This window comes from Rhinoderma darwinii, chromosome 10 (assembly GCF_050947455.1).
Source record: "Rhinoderma darwinii isolate aRhiDar2 chromosome 10, aRhiDar2.hap1, whole genome shotgun sequence".
Classification (NCBI taxonomy): Eukaryota; Metazoa; Chordata; class Amphibia; order Anura; family Rhinodermatidae; genus Rhinoderma; species Rhinoderma darwinii.
Genome location: NC_134696.1, coordinates 92,748,577 through 92,770,843, shown reverse-complemented (window position 1 = coordinate 92,770,843; position 22,267 = coordinate 92,748,577). Strand labels below are relative to the sequence as shown.

The window sequence follows — 22,267 nt, the reverse complement described above, 5'->3', positions numbered from 1 at the left end:
TATTGTGATCGGAAGTCACTGTCCAGGGTGCAGAAACAGTTACTGCCGATCGCTTAACTCTTTAAGCACCCTGGACAGTGACTATTTACTGACATCGCCTAGTAACGCTCCCGTAATTATGGGTGCACACACGTAGTCATCCGTAATTACGGGAGCTCCATAGACTTCTATGGGTCTGCCCGTGTCGTTATTACGGCCTGAAATAGGACATGTTCTATATTTTTCAACGGCACGGGGAGGTACTCGTGGCCAATAGAAGTGTATGGGCCTGTAATTACGGCCCGTGATTACGGGCGTTTTTACGTTCGTGTGTATGGGGCCTAACTCTGAGGATTGTCTAGATTGGATACAATTGTATCAAACAAAGGAGGTTTAGACCTCATGCCCACTTCAGTCTTTTTCTTCAGGGTGCTAGCCATTTTTCAGATGGCTAGCACCCTGACCCATTCATTTCAATGGGGCCATGCACACTTCAGTTTTTTTGACGGTCCCGTTGTTCCGTTCCGACAAAAGTAGAGCATGTCCTACTTTGGTCCGAGATTCCGTGACAGTGAGGCCCATGCAAGTCAATGGGGCCGTCAAAAAAACTGAGGGCACACGGACGGCAACGGCCGGGCGGGCAGAGGTACACATACAGACAGATACTGCACTAATCGGCAGCCCCTTCTCTCTGTCAGCACTGATAGAGAGAAGAGGCTGCTGTTCAGTGCTGGAACGCAGCGATATTAAGAAAAATAAGTTCATACGTACCCCGGCCGTTGTCTTGGTGACGCGTCCCTCTTCTGACATCCAGTCCGACCTCCCTGGATGACGCGGCAGTCCATGTGACCGCTGCAGCCTGTGATTGGCTGCAGCGGTCACATGGTCTGAAACGTCATCTCAGGAGGCCGGACTTGAGGAAGAAGCAGGGAGTTCTGGGTAAGTAGTAACTTTTTTTTTGTTGCAGGTTTTTTTCAATGAACCATTAATCTATATTGTGAGCGCCGCGCATGGTATTCCCTGTCCAGCGGTACTCACTGTCCAGGGTCCTGAAAGAGTTAAAGGGCTGCATTGATCGGTAGTGACTCTTTCAGCACCCTGGACAGGGAGTACCGCTGGACAGGGAATAGCATGCGCGGCGCTCACAATATCATGTACATAGTGTGAACGGTTTTCAGTTTCCTCTCGCAAACTGAAACACGGAAGTGTACACGGAGTACACACGGGAAGCACGCGGTTCCAATCACGGATCCGTGAAAAACGGCCATGAAAACGGTGATGGAAGTGTGAATGAGGCCTTAATCAGTTTCTTCACATTTTCTACAAGGCCTCGTCTCCGTCAGGGCAGATTTTGGGTTACTACACACAGGTCGCCGCTCTGCCCGTCACTCACCGTCAGCACTTCCATCTCTGTGATGTTCCAGAATGTTTTCCAAAAGTTTACATCCAGGTTCTGTGTGATCCTCTCAAACTCTGCTCCTCGAAGTTCAGGGTCAATGGCGTACCGTCCGCTTATAAAGAAAGAGCTGGCCGCTACACCTGCCGGAGGGGGGAGGAGATTAGTGACAATCTGAGCATTAGGAGACTAGCGCGGCACAGGTACAAGTATGGCGGCAGCGGTGTATCGCTACTGACCCATCACACTTACCGTAGTAGGTGGATAGCGCCCCCTCAGCTTTCAGTGAGAGCATTACAAGGAGGAAGAGGGGAAACGGTCACATTACAATATAGACATAGCGTCTCCGCTCACAGGCATGCGACCAGACAAACGCGCTAAAAAGCGAATAGCTGACATGCGGACACAATAGAAGGATGACAGAGCGCGGCCGCAGGAGCCAGACATCTATTCATGGGTTTTACAGGCAAAAGACAAAAGCTCAGTCAGGGGTAAAGATCCCCCTGCTGCCCCCCTTGTTACTTCAGTATCAGTAGACGAGACCCCCGCACAGCGACTAGTACAGACATGTTGCCGATAAGCCAAGTAACTCTGCTGCTCGGAGAGCGGTCCATGGTATTACCACTAGAGGGCGATCACAGCAATGAGGTCACCTGCACATATGCATTACAGCGCACCTTCAGTTTAACCCCTTCCCACCGCAATTTTATTCTGCGGCTCAATACGATTACATTAAAATTAATATATATATATTTTTTTTTTACTACTTTTACAAGGACAAAATTTGTTTTGTGTCACCACATTCTGAGAGCCATAGACTTTTTTATTTTTCCGTCGATTGAGCGGTATTTTTTGCGGGGCGAGCTGACGTTTTTATTGATATATAAGACTTTTTGTTCCATTTTTTTGTGGGAGATGAGGTGACCAAAAAATGGCATTTTTTTTTTTTTTTTTGTTAACTTTTGACTAAACTTTTAAAAAACTTCTGACATGTCATAATGAGAAGCTTTGATCAGTGGGGATCCGAGCACTGAGACCCCCACCGATCACTAAAACGAAGCGGGAGAAGATCTTCCTCTATTCCCCCATTAATTAACCCTCTCAGCATGTTATTTCTTTAGAGGGAGGAAAATAAGCGGTTGGCAGATAGATCTGGCACCGCTCATCTAGGATAAAGCAAAAAGATGGTTTGAAATCCAGAACCTGTCAAGGGACAATGCAGTTGTTCCCATAGAAAACTGGGATCCTTCCCCAATAGTCTGGTTGTCCGAGGTCCTATAATGCGCTGCACTCTGCTGCATTGCATTCTGGATGATGTAGATATTTGTACACTACATCTCCCACGATGCAACACAGCACAGCGTACTCTGCGCAGACACTGAACCAGCAGGAGTTACATGGAGATGTGAGGTCAGAGCTAAGAAGAAAACAGATGAATGCAGCTCTGGATGTGAATAGAATTAAAAAAATAAAAAAATAAAAAGGAAATCAAAATGATCTTTACGTGTTTGGAAAGTTGTAGCAGTTTTAAAGTGATAGAGAAAAATCGAACAGTCGGCTGCTACACAAAAGAGGAGCAATGGCATCAGAAAAAGCGACTAGGCGAGACGCCCCTCCCCCGTTCAATACGGAGACTTACTTATTCCAGATTCATGTCGCTTGTAATTCTCCCCGAATGACACGAGCCCGATGGAGATGGTCTGCAGGAATGGGCGAATGGATGGAGTGAACTGGAAACAGAAGATAAACAATGGCAATGAAAACACCGGAGCACGCGACCAAAACACAGGAACAAAAGGGGGAAAATCAGCAGATCGGGAGTCGGGACAAAGGTCGCCGCTCGGGATAACGGAGTCAGGTGAAGGGGTCAGGGGTCATACAAATAAAATAAAAAGTGAGCAATGAAAAAGAAAGTCACAGCATGTCAAGGGCCGAGGTGAAGACTTTGGTTTGTTATTTTAAGTCATAAAACGTTGCCTCATATTACAGATCCCGAGCGCCAGAGCGTCTACAACACGACCAGTGGTCCCTAACCGTATAGGTTGCCCTCTATTGAGGTCTATGAAAGTTCTTAGGTCAGGTCACTTATAGGGGTTATCACACCAAAACTACGTATCATCTATCCGCAGGATGGGTTAAGATATCGGATCGCTGGGGTCCAACCACTGCGATCTCCAGCGATCAGGAGAATGGGTGTCCACCGCTTCATTTATTCTCTATGGGACGGACTATGACAGCGTTCAACTGTTTCAGTCAGTCCCATAAAGAATGAATTGAGCGGTGGACACCCATGCGCACCACAGGACAGGGGGGGGGGGGGGTGTTCTCCTGATCGCTGGAGATCGCAGTGGTTGGACCCCCAGCGATCAGATACCAAATACTTTTGGTGGAATAACCCCTTTAAAGAGTGGTGCACCTGCCCCTAAAGTCTAGGCTATGTCCACCTTTGCAATCATGTATTGCTTTAATGCATCTAAAACAAAGAATAAAGCAACTTTTCAAATAGTCCTGGTAGCAAAAAAATAAATAAAAAATACTCTCGTTTTGTTCCTACAGCTCCTATGCAGACCAATGTGTCTCCATGGTTACAGACTACAAACTCACTCGGTGTAGTCTAGTCCTGCAGTCATGTGTTAGTCTCTGCCATCTGCTACTTACAGACGCAGGGGTCAGATGGAAGAGAGCGACACGTGAAGGCAGGAGGAGGCCATCAGCAATCTGGAAAGTGGGAGTCCCATTCCGTTACATTCATTATAGTGTGAACCCCATGTCAGGTTATCCCACTAATGGTATTTATCACCTATTCGCAGGATAGGTGATAAATATCTGGTCGCTGGGGGTCCAACCGCTGCGACCCGCAGTGATCGGAAGGACAGGCCCCTGAACCCCGCAATGAATAGAGCAGAGAAGCGCATACATGCGGGACTGACAAAGACAGTGTTCAGATGTTTTTGGCAGTTCTGCAAAGAATGAATGGAGAGGTCCACCACTCTGTTCGTTTCAGTACTCGGGGGGGCTTATCCTGATCGCTAGGGGTTTCAGTGGTCGGACCTCCAACGATCAGATATCAAATACTTTTGGTGGGACAACCCCTTTATAGAATGATGTACCCCTAAAGTTGATGCCCATCTTTGCAGCCATGGATTGCTTCAATGCATCTAAAATAAAAAATAAAGCAACTTTTGATATAGTCTTGGTAGTAAAAAAAAAAAAAATCCTATCGTTTTGTGCCTAGTGCTCCTATACAGACCTATGTGTCTCCATGGTTACAGACTACAAACAAACGGTGTAGTCTGATCCTGCAGTCATGTGTTACTCTCTTCCATCTGCCCATTGCTACTTACAGGCAAGAGGGGTCAGATGGAAATGAGTGACACATAAATGCAGGATGAGGCCATCAGCAATCTGGCAAGTGGGCGTCCCGTTCAGTATAAGTGAGTGTATTTAGGTCCATGTCACAGCCATACACATCTTGCCAACACAAGAGGATGCACCCACATACCAAAAAAATGGCCACAAAAACACCCTAAACCCGTAAAAAAAATAATAATAAAAAAATAAAAAATACACGGATCCTGGAACACGGCTACAACAGTAATATTACTACCTAATGCGGATGGCACAAGTTTATGCCCCCTTCTTCAGACCTGGCATTACCCGAGCGTCTACGTAAACATGGAAGTACATGTCCTGATGTGAAGACCTTCCAATGAGTCATGTACTCTGTTCCCGACAGTAACGGGCACCATGGGGTGAGGGGAATACAGAGTCCCGCTGCCAGGGAGAATCCATGCAATCTCATCTTATCACCGGCACAGATAAGAGGCCGTGATGTCATCGTCACACAGGCCTAGAGAAGATCAAGGCTGTTCAGAAGGTCGAGGTCGGATGACACACAGAGCCAGGGAAAGTGCGGAGAGAGTGACGGGAAAGTACACAGTGCATCATAGCGGGGGATGGAGAGAAGGAATATTGGGTATAAATCACTGGGATCGAACATAGATGATGCGATGTAATAATAATATAACGTACGAGCGTCATAATCTATAGGAGATCAGCTCAGACATGCTGTAGGTCCTGGTCTTTATCACTTGCTGATGTTCTCAGCACCCGGGGCCCCACTGATCTACGATATATGTCAGACGTCTGAAATGATAGGTGCCCAATAATCAATATAGAATAAAAAGTCTAAAAAATAAATATATACCTCTGGGTGTCGGGGTACTGGGAGGTGAGAAGTAGGATATATGTAGCTCAGGCCGGGACCGGTGACGTATAGAAATTGCAGATTGTCACATAAGATCTTCAAAATGGGGGACCCCACTGATGTAACAGCCAAGGGGGCGGGGCATCGCCCGCCCTTGAGGCAAAACGGAATTTGAACTTTTGCCTGGAATGGTTTAGGTTCTGGGTTTCGGGCATGTTCAGATGCCAGTGCTCCAGCTTGATCAATATAGAAAGCAGTTTTATGGTACTGGCGTGTGTAAAGCTGTATTCTTAAAGGGAACCTCCTGTCTGCCTTGTATGGACCACCCACTCTCCCGCCGTCACTTTTTTATTGGGGCCGTGATGGTCAAAAGGATGAAGCACGGCAGAACTTTGGCGTCACATAAGGAACATGCCGGAGTTTACAAGGTTGGCGCACTCACCTGGAAGCCGAGACACCGTCCGTAGAAGCAGCCTTTGTGCATAGTGCTGTACTCTTTCAGGAAGTCCTCGGACAATCCCCGCTCCTGGCGAAAGAACAGGTCGCCATGATTGTTGGCGGTGAGCAGACGCTGTGCAAAACAGAGCAAGGCGCGGAGCTGGGTGAGAGCAGCTCCGTAGGCCTCCAGCTCGGCGCAGTTGTGCGCGGCCCTGAAGAAGAGGCTGCGGCGGCTGGAGGTGACGTAGCGGCACTTGTGCAGGATGTGCTGGGTGCAAGCCAAAACAACCTTCAGCAGACTGCGGTAGCCATTAGCCTGCGTCTCGGGGTCCAAGTCAAACAGAGGGCAAACGGCAGCTAGGGCACGCAGGGCAGGCTCCAGTCCGATGGCTTGATTTTTGATACGGGAAAATGCCTGTACCAGTCGGGAGGACACTTCAGAGGTAGAACCCCCAAAATGAAGGATGTTGTCCTGGCACAGGGCATCCACGGCCTGGAACAGGGGCCGAGGATCCATCTGCTCGGGAGGCACGAGCACCAAACCTAGAAAGACAAAAAGATGAAATGACTTACAAACAATGGAAAGAATACAGAATGGAGTATTTGGGATCATCGATCCCTATGGAAGAACATGCAGCGGTTATAAAGCAGGGCAGCGGAGAACAAGATTATATTTCCAGGCGTTGCCCTTTAAATTTGTTTGTAGCCGCCTGCATATTGAATGTCAGACAAAGTGGCGCTGTCAGGTGACCGTGGCCATCCATAAAATGCCCAGGAGCAGTTGGGATATCGGGCACAGAGCAGGTACCTGCAGAAGAGCCGCCGACTGGCGGACATCCTGTAGAAGTGACGGACAGCAGGTCGGACTATGGTTTAGGGGGTGTTGTCCAGTGGGCACCCTGTGCCCACTATCCTATCTGATCTTATAGATAAGAGGCATCCAACCTGGGGCTCTGCAGCTGGTGAAAAACTACAACTCCCAGCATGTCCTGAGGCAGTTTTGCAGCAGCTGGAGCTTTTACCACAAAACTTGTCCGCACTTTTATTGTAGGTTTTCCACCCACTTTGGTCAAACCTTTACCACTAAGTGGCCTCGCATAACCCAAACTTACCTTTTAAAGTAAAATATCCTATAAAGTAACTCAATCCTCACGTAAACAGCGCTGATCCTACACGACAGAACAACTCTGTTCCCAAGAACTACCTACATATAACCGAGGCTTCACGCCCAGATCAATAACTTTATATTTGCCATTGTCAGGTGCTAAACATAAGGTGACAGGAGGGGAAAGCAAAGAAAACTCAACGGTGTAAGGGGGGGGGGTGACATGTGACTGCGGGATGTTGTGTAAGATCGCGGCCTCCTAGAGAGCACCGCTTCACACTTTTTACCTTAAAGGGCACCTGCCGGTTTAACGTCACCTGTGAGGAACAGTCTGATCTGTCCCCGGGAAACCCTCGGAAAGACAAAGAAGTGTCCCAATATCTGGGCCGTTCCGCAGGCCGGGGCTCGGTACACGAAGCTTTTCCCGAGAGCAATTCTCTACTAGAGTCCGGGATGTTTTTACGCATTTGTTACCGGGGTAAAAAACAATAACAAAAAGGACAGACGTTCCACCCGACCGGACTCCATTCATTCCACATTTACTATCATACTTAAGAGTCGATTATATCTGATCCTGGAAAAGCTGGGTGACAACCAGTACAGTCCTCCTCAGACCTCCCGCAAGGGTCGTCACCCAGCTTTCCCAGATGTCAGAGCTGCCTAGTAATCCAAATACACACATCTCCCTCCAACCAGACACACCTGCAATTCAGGGGTCTGGAAAAGCTGGGTGACAATCCCTATGAAATAGAAGGCATACCGGTGATATAAGAGATAGAACGAAGAAATGCAATCTATTGTTCCCTGATATCAGCCACGTCCAGCTGAGGAAATGCTGCAATCCCTACATTATCTGCCGTATCTCCAGTTTATCCTACAGCGCTGTGGACTTTAGGATTAGTGTCCCTTTAAGTGACAGCTCCTTCATCCTATGAACCATGGTACATATCTTGTGGGCACATATGCAGAGGCAGCGCCCCCCCCCCCCCACTCCGTCCTCCCCCCCACACATCTGGGGAGCAGCTGTAGGTTTCATATCCTCTATCTAGAGCCCAATAAGAATCTGCGTAAAAAGGGTCACGACAGACGAGGTCCCCACGAGAAGACGCAGAGGAAAGAGAGAAGAAATGCAAAAAACATGAACATGGCGGGAATGGTGTCACCCGGCAGCACCCAGTCATCTTACCTGCGGAGGAGGGAGACTACCCGGGACACTTCTTACTTGCTTCTTAGTATGGACTTTGCTTGTTCAGACTAACATCTCAATGTGCAAGTGGACGCCTCCTCGTACAGATATAAACCTAGAGGAGGAGGAGGAGGGAGCCGCAGTTGGGGCAGCCCACTTGGAAAGTCAAGGAGTCTCCTGAGGATGCTGCCCGCTCCGTCATGACATATGGACAACTCACCTGGCACTGCCCCATCACTCGCCCGCCCCTGCCTTCACCCAACAGCAATGACCAAAAATACATTCAACCCTGTTCTGCAATTAATCAATCCACTGTTAAAGGGCACCCGACCTCCACCCCCCCAATAAGAATTGTCCTCTAGACCTCCCACACAGATGCTGGGTGACTACCACTAATAGCCGCCATTGCAGTGATGATATGGTGGTCGCTCTCAGAAACATATGAAGCTGCATTTTAAGACTTCATTTACACGACCGCTGCCGTTGATTGGGCCGAAAACTACGGATCCTAGTCTCCGTATTTAGGTCCGTAATGCCTCCGAATCGCCTTCGCAACCATCCCGTATTCTACGTATTTCGTGCTCATAGGCGGGTCAAGTGATCCAATTCACCAAACGTTTCCTAGCAACAGCTCCGCAAAAACGGACAGGGATAGGATAGGTTAATTAATTTGTGAGACGGAACGACGGATCCGCAAAAAACACGGATGTTTTCACGGCCCCATAGAAATGAATGGGTCCGTGTGCGATCCGCAAAAAAAACAAACATGTAGCACACTGAAGAAAAACACAGTCGTGTGCATGAGCCCGTATGCAGAGTTACCCCCACCCCCAAATCCATCTGGATAACGTTCTCGCATTATACTCATGAACTAGGTAGCGGATGATGAACAGTATTATATGTCGCCATTAAAACGTACGGTCCCGGTGCTGTGATATATTGGAGACACAATGGGTCCCTGTATCCCGCCTGGGTCTTTACTAGTCGGTTTGGTCCTGCCTGGCACCACATGGTTGTAAATGAAAGCATCGCCCGCTCCTGGTGCCCTCTGCTCATGGTGCCCTCTGTACAGAATAGGACAGCAGCGCCGTCAGGAAGCGAGCCAGGAAATTTCTGCACTTTTATCAAGAAAAGCAAAGTATTGTCCTACTATCCCGAACAACAACATACAAGAAGTAACATGGGGGGGGGGGGGGGGCACATAGTTTCTGGCACGTTTATTGCAGCTTTTCGACTATATACAATACTAGTGTAATATAAAGTCAGAAAAGCAAAAATGATGACATCCCAACTAGACCCCCCCTCTTGTAAATGTAGCCCCCAGTCTCGGGTCCAACTGCAGGTGGCTGCACATTTGCCCTGCAATAACCTCCCACAGCTGCCCATTAAAATGAATATGCTGCCATGTGGTGCATGGTTTTGCCACGTTTGCCAGAGAAGAAGCGGCTCTTTGCGTGGCTCTGTACTCTGGCTAATAGAAGGGGTTGCATTGGTTATTGGCGAAACTCATCTGTGCCCATATGAGAACCCAAATCGCTCAATGTTGACCCAAAACCCAGCTGGAGACCAGAAACCGGCAGGTAAGGCAAGATATGGATGACCTCCGAGGGGGCGCCTTATCGATGTCTAATAACTCTACACCCCCGCAGTCTGTTTCTAGTCACGTTGCGATGATGGCAAATGGGCTGTTCATAAAACGCTGGTGAGCTGGGCACACAGTGGCATGCGAAGACGTTGGGCAATGTAGCAAGGAGACAGTCAGAGGTTGGAGTCCGCAGGGTACAGGTCGCTTGACTCTCACTTTGTGGTTTGTATTACTACTCCAGTCTATAATTTACGGTCACGGTCATTCATATTACTCAGAGAATCAAACTACCCCAAAAAAAACTTTCAAGCGACATGAAGAAGCCGTCAAAACCTGGAACTAAACTCATGGTCACCGCACAGCAAAATGACCGTGCCCAACATAGGTGTTCCCTCCAATAAATAAGCTACAAAATTAAAGTGGATCTCCAGGTATTGCTATAAAACTTCCCATGAAGATATCGCTCAGGTTTCGGTGATACTTATTTTAGCTTTTCACTACCAAGCCCCCATAGATCACTCTTTGTTCCGAACATAAAACCTAACAGAGAAGAGGGGAGGAGAGAACAGGGGCAATGCATTTCTATTAAGCCGGGTGACTCTGTGACTAAACGATCGCTCCACTACCGCTAGAAATGGCTGCCTTTACCATCTACTTCCGGAACCCAGTCACAAGTCAAAGACGATATAATATTTTGAGCATGTAGGGGATCTTTTCATTTTAGACGGTGGCTGTAGACCATGCATCCGCGGATGATATGGCAGTACATCTAGTTTAGATTTCATGGGCCGACTATGAGGGAGCGTTCATCTATTTTGCCTGGATCGCAGAATAATGCCTTTTGTCCTAATTCTTTACAATTCCAATGCATTCATCTCCGTATTGCAGTGTCCCACGCCACATATTCTCTGGCAGAACATTAAACCTTATTACTTGGAATCCAGAGACTGAACAGAACTTCCCCGACTCCTGGAACGAGACATGTTTATGTGGACGATCATATAATTCCCATTTCCAGCTGTCCCATAGAACACAGACCGGCCAGGGGTGCCCTCTGCGCACAGAGCCCAAGCCAAAATTGTTCAAGACCATATGGGTAAACCACGTGCAGGCGTAGGGAACACCACGAGCCCGCGAGTCAGGAGATGTAACAACAACAACAACACGGGACCAGTTGGCAGGAAGGTGGTGAACTACATGGAACAGGAGAGGACATGCTATACCGTCATCTCCACAACAAAAACATCCTCATGATGGATCCCGAATAACGGGACACAGATACAAGAGGACGAATGACCCTCGAAGAGAAGAATGTGATCACGACAACAGAATAATGGAGACTGAAGCCACCTCATGTGTCAGACGTTGGTCCCGGGTCTGTCAGATTTTTCTCCATCCTAATCGATCCTGGTCCTAGTTCCATATTAATATGAAATGCTATGAGCTTGATCATATACCCCCCCCCCCCCCCGGTTAGACCGCCAAGGGGGTCGAAACACCGAATCGACATCTACAAACACTCCGTGATGTTCATATGTTGACCCGGCTCTCGAGCACCTGATGGTCCGACACATCATTGGCAGCCTCCACCATAAAATGTGGATGTTCTGTCTTCTAAGGTTTTAAGACCGGTCCAGCACAGCGAGACATGACGTCCTCTCCTACATCTGAACCCCCTGGCCCTTACAAAAGTGCCCGGCTCAAAAAATAAACACGAAGAAATCCACATCCCATGATCTTCTCTGATGGACTTGATAAGGGTGGGTATGAAGATGCGCCCCCAGCACTATTACTGCCCGTGACTGAGACTGGTCATACATGAGACGTCCCTCGTTCGATCGGGATGAGTGAGGAGATCTGGAGGTGTCAACGGCGAGTCCCCATTTCCAGCACAATTTATGCAGTAAGACACTAAGACATGAGAGGGTGTGGGTGCGATTACATATAGCAATGTCCCCCTACATCTAACGACCCGTATTTATATATGTAGGAATCTATAGGAGCCATGTCACAACAGAGCCCCAATAATAACATGCTGCAATACATAGCACTCCCCCTGCTGATGCCTGGTTTCCAGGACTCCCTGATGCTGACTGTTTCCATATCCCTGTAAACTCATCCTGCCAGTAATACCATGTGGTTCCCCCAGATATTTAAATTCCCAGCATGCACTGGATTCCGCGCTGATTATTTCCGCTATACATGGATGGGTTTCTGGAATATGTGAACACGGCTTTATGGGATTGTTATTTGAGCAATCCCACAATATTAGATAACAGATCCGTGGCTTTGCGGGCCGTAAAATCACCGCTGAAGCTCAGGTGAGGCTACGCTCGCTTTAATGGCATTTCGCAAACATCCTCTTCACACAAAGCTCCGGAAAATCGTGCGATTTTTGGGGCACGCGGCGTGTTATTTTCCGCATGCAATAAAAAATATATATATTAAAATATACGTAAAAACCTAAAAGCTGTTCTAGGGTTAACACGACTGCAGTAGAGGCGCGTGGCTCCGGGGCGGCACAGGCGTCCACTAAATGCAGTGGCCGTGAATTGATTTCAATGGTCAGAAAAACCCACCAAGACGACCCCGTAATGGATTCAAGATGCAAATGGGATCGACTCTCATTTAGAAAAAAAACGTATAGGTGAAATCTAGTGACCCCGGACAAAGAAGAGGAATACGTTTAAAGGGACGGCGATCCGAGAGCAATATACACCCCATACATAAGAGCCATAAATGACGCCGATCCCATATAGGGTTATGCAGGGAGCGATGAATCTATAGGGTTGGACACATAGATGTACTTACAGTGTAGGTGAAGATCTGCCGGCATGGATAGGGTCCCCCCCCCCTGGCTGATCACTGTTCAGTGTTTTGGATGAGAGGGAAAGGTCAGAGGCAGCCAATGATCGGAGGGTCGGTGGTGGTGTGATGGGCCGGGCTGCTGGTCACTCCATGGGAGGGGGATGGGACAGATCTCCACAGCCCCTATGGCTTGTCAGGAGGTCGGAGGAGGAGGATGGGCACAATCTGATCAATGCAGGGACAGATGGGGGAGCCATAAATATTTACTGATCTAATATCACGAAGCACAAAATATCAAATATTACATACAATTCCTTTAATCTGGAATCGAGAATTTCTGATAATCCGGCAAAATCGCAAGATAATACGGAAACCAGAAAACATCTTCTATTAGGATCCTATATTGGGCCGCTTCTATCCATGCAAGAAGATTTCTGTACTTTTCTATGACCGTCCGATAGTCCAGAACATTTAATAATCCGGCACCTATCTGGTCCTATTAATACGGGATTAAAGGAATTGTACTGGATTATGGGATAATCTGCAGGTCTCTCAAAGTACAACTCCACCCACTAGGACTACTCTGCACAATCTCCTCCTGACCTCATATAGATCTGACAGCATGGAAGTGTGGGGGGGGGGGGGGCACTGCACCCCGATCGCTGCCTAAAACCTCCCGGGGGAGGGGGACACTGCATCCCCATCACTACATGAGACCTCCCGGGGTGAGGGAATATAGCACCCCAATCGCTGCTTGAAAACCAGGGGTGTGATGATCGGAGGTTTCCTATAATGACACTTTTTTTTTTCTTAAAGTGGTAAAGCCCTTTTAAAAAACACAAAGCAAAATTCCACACAGTTAGGAACGGGTTAATAAAGAAGTAATAGTAAAATCAGGCAACAAATTCCTTCACTCCGTGTTAGACGAGAGCCCCCAGACCCGTCCGCTGCCGGCTGCTCCAGTGCCAACATCTCTCTATTCCTTGTTAATACATTGGGGGGCAAGAAGTCTGGCGACCGGCGTTTCAGATCAAGGAGCGCCTGATTTATTAGGATATCCGCACTTCTTAATAAATTCTGTGCACCTCTTGCCGTCCGTGCGCCAGAAAGTCAAATCTATTTCAGTTCTGAGCTGGATAAGATTTGCGCTATAACGGACTCCAGTTTCGGGCTGGTATCAAGCTCTTCCCTTGCGCTCAGCCCCGTCCACTAGTAAGACGCTGTAGTCGGCGCAAATGACTTAAAGTTTGCAACTGTTTTGCGAAAATTGCGACTTTTGAGGCATTTGCGACTTTCCTGTGCCAGAAAACTGGCGTAGAAAGGACAATGAACTCCCCAACATCCCTAAAAATCCCCCGCACGTTATTTACCATCATGAACGTCCATGTCCGAAACGCGTCTCCTGCTCCTCGATGGCTTCTCCTCAGAAAAGCCTTATCAATAATGTATAGAGAGCTGGAACTCAAGACCGCAGATCCGGTGACTGCGGCCGTTACACTAAACCTGCTCCTCTGCGGGGAACCGGAGACCCCACATCCTGGTACCTGCTCACATTGTGCCAGCCGATGCCGGTTACTGGTACTAGACGTGGAGGACACTCGCTCAGATCAGGGTGGTCGTCAGGACCTCAGGCACATATGATGGATCCCGGCTATACAGATCCAGAACATGGCGCCGTAGTCCTCGGTACCTCGGATATTATCCGCAGGCATACAGAGGTTTTTCTCACAAATTCCTATGGAATCTGTGAGAAAAATAATTGTGGGACGTTCCGCTAAACGTCTTATTCCTGAGCCGTTTTGTCCTACAAGAATTGCGGGAATACATTAAGACGGCCGTGTCAAACGCCAGTTTAAACTAATTTACATTGGCGGTAAATGCGCCAAATATATTAAGAGGTGCACCGGCTATGAGCCGGATGTCGGAGAGTTACGAGGAAAGTAAAAAGTCGCAAATTTTAGCACAACTGTGGCGCGCACCAAAATTTGCAACATTTTTACGCCAGAAAACAGTCATAAGCCTTTTGCTATAATGCCCCTATTGTGTCTACAAGGGGGAAGGGTGCCTCGCGGAAGCCCCCCACGGCGGCACGCAGACCATCTCCAGCTCCATGTGCCGCCGTACCGGCTCTGGCTCATGGCTTCGCCCTTAAAAATGCAACTTTTGAAACGTCATATTGACATGTCAGAATTTTGATCGGTGGGGGTCCGAGCACTCAGACCCGGTGGGTTCGCTAAAACAAAGTTGCGGAAACGCTCAGGTGACCAATGAACTGCTTTGTTTCTGATCATCTTTCCTCTGAACCCGAGCGAGCGGTGTGCTGACTCATAGACTTTGTATTGAACCCGTACACCGCTCCGAGGAAAGCCGATCAGAAACAAAGCGGCACATCGAGCGCTACTGCCGCTTCGTTTCAGCAAATCGGTCTCAGTGCTCGGACCCCCATCGATCAGAACTTCTGACAAGTCACTATGAAATGTCCCCAGTATAGTTATCCCTTAAAGTTGTTGTCTGGTTCAGAAAGCCCATTTTCAAATACCGTATTAGTGAAATCTAAGTTATTAGGGTGTGTTCACACTGAGTTTTTTGGAGCCGTCTTTGACGCGGAATCCAAGGTCAAACGAACAGCCGAAACACCCCCTATTGATTTAAAAAAAAGGAAGCGTCATGCCCTTTCTTCAGGCGTATCCGTCTCTGACCACCGATTGACATCAATGGGAGGCAGAGAAAGCGGGGTTCCTTGTCCGCGGCCAAAAAACGCGGCAAGTTTTCTGGCGACAAGTCAAAATCTGCCTCAAAATTCCTGAAGAAATTTGGAGGCAAATTTTTCCGCCTGCAAAAGACTCAGTGTGAACTAGGACTTAGAGGGGAGTCCCCGGTTCAGAACCCTCATCTATTAGTCAGAGTGGAGAGTAACTATAAAGAGCGTCTCTCGCTCTGGAGGACCCGACACGTCGCTGCATGACACAGACAGCACATTGATTTAAAAGGGAACCTTGTAATACTTCATTTCCCCTGTGGTGGCGCTGGCATGGCATGACGTGATGTGAACAAAGCCCCAAAACTACGAGGTGTCCCATACACAAAACAGTATGGCCCGGCATGGCTTCCCCCATTTGCACTTTCCAGCTATTATGTATATATAGATTTTATATAAATGTAAAAAGCGACGTCTTCATCTCTATTCTGCATTGTAAGGATTTGTATTTCTATGTCGTGATTTCACAGCGTCCTCTCGCGTGCTACATAACAGAGCCGGCTGTCAGCAGCATCCCGATGTACTGGTAGACAATATATACATATGCACTACCACTCTACCGCTCTAGGGGGCGCTATAACGAAAATCTCTTATTAGATGTCCTCGACCAGATATTCCTGTTAAATTCTTGTTAATTATAAAGACATAATGAGATGTGATCATACGTACGGGTGTGGGTCTATATACAGTCACGTTGTATCTCCCCTATATATATAGTTCTGACATTACTGTGCACATACTGTATATACTGTGTGTCCATCACAGGACCCTGTAACGAGCCGTGCACCGGTGTGTCCATCACAGGACCCTGTAATGAGCCGTGCACCTGTGTGTCCATCACATGACCGTGTAACGAGCCGTGCACCTGTGTCCATCACATGACCCTGTAACGAACCGAGCACCTGTGTGTCCATCATATGACCCTGTAACGAGCCGTGCACCTGTGTGCCCATCACAGGACCCTGTAACGAGCCGAGCACCTGTGTGTCCATCACATGACCCTGTAACGAGCCGTGCACCGGTGTGTCCATCACAGGAACCTGTAATGAGCCGTGCACCTGTGTGTCCATCACATGACCGTGTAACGAGCCGTGCACCTGTGTCCATCATATGACCCTGTAACGAGCCGTGCACCTGTGTGCCCATCACGACCATGTAACGAGCCGTGCACCTGTGTGCCCATCACATGACCCTGTAACGAGCCGTGCACCTGTGTGCCCATCACATGACCCTGTAACAAGCCGTGCACCTGTGTGTCCATCACATGACCCTGTAACAAGCCGTGCACCTGTGTGTCCATCATATGACCCTGTAACGAGCCGTGCACCTGTGTGTCCATCACCTGACCCTGTAACGAGCCGTGCACCTGTGTGTCCATCACATGACCATGGAAAAAATTGTATTCACTGGCAGTTAAAAATGAACGTTTCTACTGAATAACAACAAGCAGAGATCTTGAAAACCGTGAGGAATTAATACAGAAAGTATATTGGGAAATTGTACAACTTTTAATTTTACAAAAAAATAAACCGGACATTTCCTTTAATCTTCTATCCATTATTCGCCCGCGCGCATTACTTTCCTGTGCCATAATAACATTTAGCTAAAAGGAGCAATTGCGTCCACCCAAAATTCTCATCGGGGGCTTGCCGCTTATGCCTCATCTTTTTGAGTCCCTCATCCAATCAGCATAACAGGGAGGGATCACATGACCTGCAGCCCTTCTAAAACAGAATTAGTCGGGGAGAACGTCCGGCTTCTACTGCCCCCGACATTCCCATTTTCTGGGTACAGCCGTGCCATCCAGTTTTGACAGAACAGGTGCCCTCCTCTATCCTAATGATAAATAGACAGGGCACGGGTCCGGTATCCCAGCAACACGATCCCATGACAAACCTTATCCTCCATATCCCGCAGAACAGTCAAAGTCCAAGGAGAAGCCTGACACTTCCCAGAAGGATATCTGGGCTGTTGTGAAACTAGAAGGTCCGGCCTTGTGGGAGTGCAGGACCCGACACGACCCCCGGAGAGGACCGGCGTCTGATCAGGGACTTACGTCTGGCCGCGGTGTACATGGCGCCGTTATTTCCCAGCTCTCCCGGACGATCTCCTGTCTAGTCTTGTTTCTAGATCTGAACAAGTCTCAGCCAAAACATCTGACGGCTGCCGCATACCTTCCCATAGCGGTCATACACGGAGGTGACCCGTCATCCGGTGTCTAGATCACATATCATATCCACGCGTCTATTCCGAAATACTGTGTGAACCTGAATACAGGCAGGATCGGAGGAAACTCCGACCTCAGCGGTTCAACCCCTTGATCGCCACGGTCCATGACTCCCCTTTATGATCGCATGACTGGAAACCCAGTAACGGGATCGGAGACTGGGGGAACGCTCTGTAGTCAGGACCCTAGGGCTGTCTGTTCAGTATGCCCGCTGTTAGCAAGCTGCGTCACAGTGTAATATATTCGTATAGAGTGTGCGAATACATAAGAAGTAATAAATACAAGTTGTAAATAAAGTTATTCCTTCATTGGGTTAAGAAAAATATCCCAAAAAATAAGTCATTATTTAGCATAAAATTTATTTTATTCCCCATAAATCACAAAGACAAAAAACCTACACGACCGTAATAAGCTGAAGAATTAATTCAACCGGTCAGGCTTCGTTCACATCTGGGTCGGGACTCTGTTCATGGGCTCCGTCGGACCTTTCCGTCAGGGGAACCCATGAACGGAATCCAAACTGAAACAAACGGAAACCACAGCTTTCCGTTTGCATCACCATTGATTTCAATGGTGACGGATCCAGTGCAAATGGTTTCCGTTTGTCACCGTAGTTTAAGGCTATGTTCACACGCCCCGTCGGAACAGAACGCCGTTTTTCCATTAAAATCAATGGGCAGATGTTTGGAGGCGTTCGGGCCGAAAATAAGCCGTGTGCATATACCCTCAGGGTTCCGTCGTTTTGACGGAATGAATAGCGCGGTCTACTACGATATTGATTCTGTCAAAATGACGGAACTCTTACACGACGGTGACAAACGGGAACCATTTTAACCAGATCCGTCACCATTGAAGTCAAAGGTGATGCAAACGGAAACCTATGGTTTCAGTTTGGGTTCCGTTCATGGGTTCCCCTGACGGAAAGGTCTGGCGGAACCCACGAACGGAGCCCCGACGCAGATGTGAACGGAGCCTAATTAAGCGTGAAATGTGAACGGTATAAAAAACGAAAAAAAAAAAAACGCTTTTTCTATCTTCACGCTGCAAAAATCAACTCTATAACTTACACCATATATATATGATACTATCTGTAAAGAAATCTTGCGGAGTAGATTTCAATTGACTACAAGCACTTATGAAATGTACCTAGTAAAGCCAGTGTGAATCCGCTCCAGTATGTCATCGCCATCTAGTGGACAAAATGCAAAACTGCACAAAATACAAAGCTGCCCGCATTCTCTACCAGATTTATAGTCTGATCCATACCCAATCCTGCTGACTGTCATCCCCCATCACAGACACACGGCAGCAAAGCCGACCCAGACACTAATCTGTTTATGTCCGACAACAGCCACGTAACAAAGCCCTAAATATTAAATATTTATTTGCGGTGGTCACTGTTGTGGAGGCACTATAGAATTCACGGTTATGGGATACTAGTCTAGAATTGTGGAGGCACTGTTGGGGAGGCACTGTGGTGTTCACTGTTATGGGATACTAGTGTAGAATTGTGGGGGCACTTGTGGTGGCCACTGTTGTGGAGGCACTGTGGTAGTCACTGTTATGGGATACTAGTCTAGAATTGTGGGGGCACTGTTGTGGTGGTCACTGTTATGGGATACTAGTGTAGAATTGTGGGGGCACTTGTGGTGGTCACTGTTGTGGAGGCACTGTGACGGTCACTGTTATGAGATACTAGTCTAGAATTGTAAGGGCACTGTTGTGGAGGCACTGTGGCGGTCACTATTATGGGATACTAGTATAGAATTGTGGGGGCACTGTGGCAGTCACTGTTATGGGATACTAGTGTAGAATTGTGGAGGCACTGTGGCGGTCACTGTTGTGGAGGCACTATAGCAGTCACTTATGGGATACTACTCTAGAATTGTGGGGGCACTGTTGTGGTGGTCACTGTTGTGGAGGCACTGTGGCGGTCACTGTTGTGGAGGCACTGTGGCGGTCACTGTTGTGGAGGCACTGTGGCGGTCACTGTTGTGGAGGCACTGTGGCGGTCACTGTTGTGGAGGCACTGTGGTGGTCACTGTTGTGGAGGCACTGTGGTGGTCACTTATGGGATACTACTCTAGAATTGTGGGGGCACTGTTGTGGTGGTCACTGTTGTGAAGGCACTGTGGTGGTCACTGTTGTGGAGGCACTATAGAATTCACGGTTATGGGATACTAGTCTAGAATTGTGGAAGCACTGTTGGGGAGGCACTGTGGTGGTCACTGTTATGGGATACTAGTGTAGAATTGTGGGGGCACTTGTGGTGGCCACTGTTGTGGAGGCACTGTGGTGGTCACTATTATGGGATACTAGTCTAGAATTGTGGGGGCACTGCTGTGGTGGTCACTGTTATGGGATACTAGTGTAGAATTGTGGGGGCACTTGTGGTGGTCACTGTTGTGGAGGCACTGTGGCGGTCACTGTTATGGGATACTAGTGTAGAATTGTGGGGGCACTTGTGGTGGTCACTGTTGTGGAGGCACTGTGGCGGTCACTGTTGTGGGATACTAGTGTAGAATTGTGGGGGCACGGTTGTGGAGGCACTGTGGCGGTCACTGTTATGGGATACTAGTGTAGAATTGTGGGGGCACTGTGGCAGTCACTGTTATGGGATACCAGTGTAGAATTGTGGGGGCACTGTGGCAGTCACTGTTATGGGATACTAGTGTGGCACTGTGGCGGTCACTGTTGTGGAGGCACTGTGGCGGTCACTGTTGTGGAGGCACTGTGGCGGTCACTGTTGTGGAGGCACTGTGGCGGTCACTGTTGTGGGATACTAGTGTAGAATTGTGGGGGCACTGTGGCAGTCACTGTTATGGGATACTAGTGTAGAATTGTGGGGGCACTGTGGCAGTCACTGTTATGGGATACTAGTGTAGAATTGTGGTGGTCACTGTTGTGGAGGCACTGTGGCGGTCACTGTTGTGGAGGCACTGTGGCGGTCACTGTTGTGGAGGCACTGTGGCGGTCACTGTTGTGGAGGCACTGTGGCGGTCACTGTTGTGGAGGCACTGTGGCGGTCACTGTTGTGGAGGCACTGTGGCGGTCACTGTTGTGGAGGCACTGTGGCGGTCACTGTTGTGGAGGCACTGTGGCGGTCACTGTTATGGGATACTAGTATAGAATTGTGGGGGCACTGTGGCGGTCACTGTTATGGGATACTAGTGTAGAATTGTCGGGAGCACTGTTGTGGAGGCACTGGGGCGGTCACGATTATGGGATACTAGTCTAGAATTGTGGGGGCACTTGTGGTGGTCACTGTTGTGGAGGCACTATGGTGGTCACTGTTATGAGATACTAGTCTAGAATTGTAAGGGCACTGTTGTGGAGGCACTGTGGCGGTCACTGTTATGGGATACTAGTGTAGAATTGTGGGGGCACTTATGGTGGTCACTGTTGTGGAGGCACTATGGTGGTCACTTATGAGATACTAGTCTAGAATTGTAAGGGCACTGTTGTGGAGGCACTGTGGCGGTCACTGTTATGGGATACTAGTATAGAATTGTGGGGGCACTGGCAGTCACTGATATGGGATACTAGTGTAGAATTGTGGGGGCACTGTTGTGGAGGCACTGTGGCGGTCACTGTTATGGGATACTAGTGTAGAATTGTCGGGAGCACTGTTGTGGAGGCACTGGGGCGGTCACGATTATGGGATACTAGTCTAGAATTGTGGGGGCACTTGTGGTGGTCACTGTTGTGGAGGCACTATGGTGGTCACTGTTATGAGATACTAGTCTAGAATTGTAAGGGCACTGTTGTGGAGGCACTGTGGCGGTCACTGTTATGGGATACTAGTGTAGAATTGTGGGGGCACTGTCACATCATTTGGGATGGGGTTTATTTATGAACTCGTCTCCCTGCAGTCAGGACCACTGTAATGTTATGTGGCTGCACAGGATGTGACAGGGTCAGGGACATCAGCAGGGACTATGTCAGGACTCGCAGCTGGATTATTCCACACACAGCAGCACAGAGGACACAGACCCCACTGCTCTACATAACACATGACAGCGCTCCACTGTACACACTGCCGGACTGCATGCCAGTAATTACACGGAGCGCACATTATACAAGCCGCTGCCTGTGAACATTACACACTACTCCCATTATACTCACTTGCATATCCGTTTCTCTCCGCTCCTTCCTCCTCCTCCCCGGCCAACGCCATCTTGCAGTGACGTCATCGAACCACTGACAGGACGACCACTCCCCGTTCCCAGGTCCCGCCTAGCGTCGGGGCGGTCACGTGAGGACAGGTGTCACGGAGCGTCCAGCTGTGTGCAGTGTCATATCTAGCTCGTGCGCGCTGCAGGTGGAGCAGGTTTAGTGAACAGACTCGAGACTATGACTGATAGTTTTGGGACTGTTCAGAACTGTTCCATAAAAATGTTGTCCTTGCTGCCTATTAACAACCAATAGAAGCTTAGCTTTCATTTTCACAGAGCAGTTTTGAAAATGAAAGCTGAAGTATGATTGGTTGCTATTGGCAACAAGCACAATGTTCCTGTTTTGATACTTAAAGGGGATGTCTCATTAAGTCAAGACCTTTCTAAAAATTAGTCGTAGCGT

General features: G+C 48.4%; 1 protein-coding gene across 2 annotated transcripts in view; it reads right to left on the bottom strand.

The window, feature by feature from the left end:
* LIPE (lipase E, hormone sensitive type) overlaps positions 1-22,012 on the bottom strand; it is a 33,464-nt gene extending 11,452 nt beyond the window's left edge. The window contains exons 1-5 of one of the 2 annotated variants that reach the window (XM_075840278.1): positions 21,815-22,012; positions 6,025-6,563; positions 3,015-3,105; positions 1,628-1,654; positions 1,373-1,518 (exon numbers count right to left, since the gene is read on the bottom strand). In XM_075840278.1, the coding sequence (XP_075696393.1) occupies positions 1,373-1,518; positions 1,628-1,654; positions 3,015-3,105; positions 6,025-6,563; positions 21,815-21,866 (855 nt within the window). In that variant the 5' untranslated portion in view covers positions 21,867-22,012. The remainder of the gene's footprint in view (positions 1-1,372; positions 1,519-1,627; positions 1,655-3,014; positions 3,106-6,024; positions 6,564-21,814) is intronic. The other variant, XM_075840279.1, reaches the window with a different exon arrangement.
* Positions 22,013-22,267: the final 255 nt, after the last annotated feature.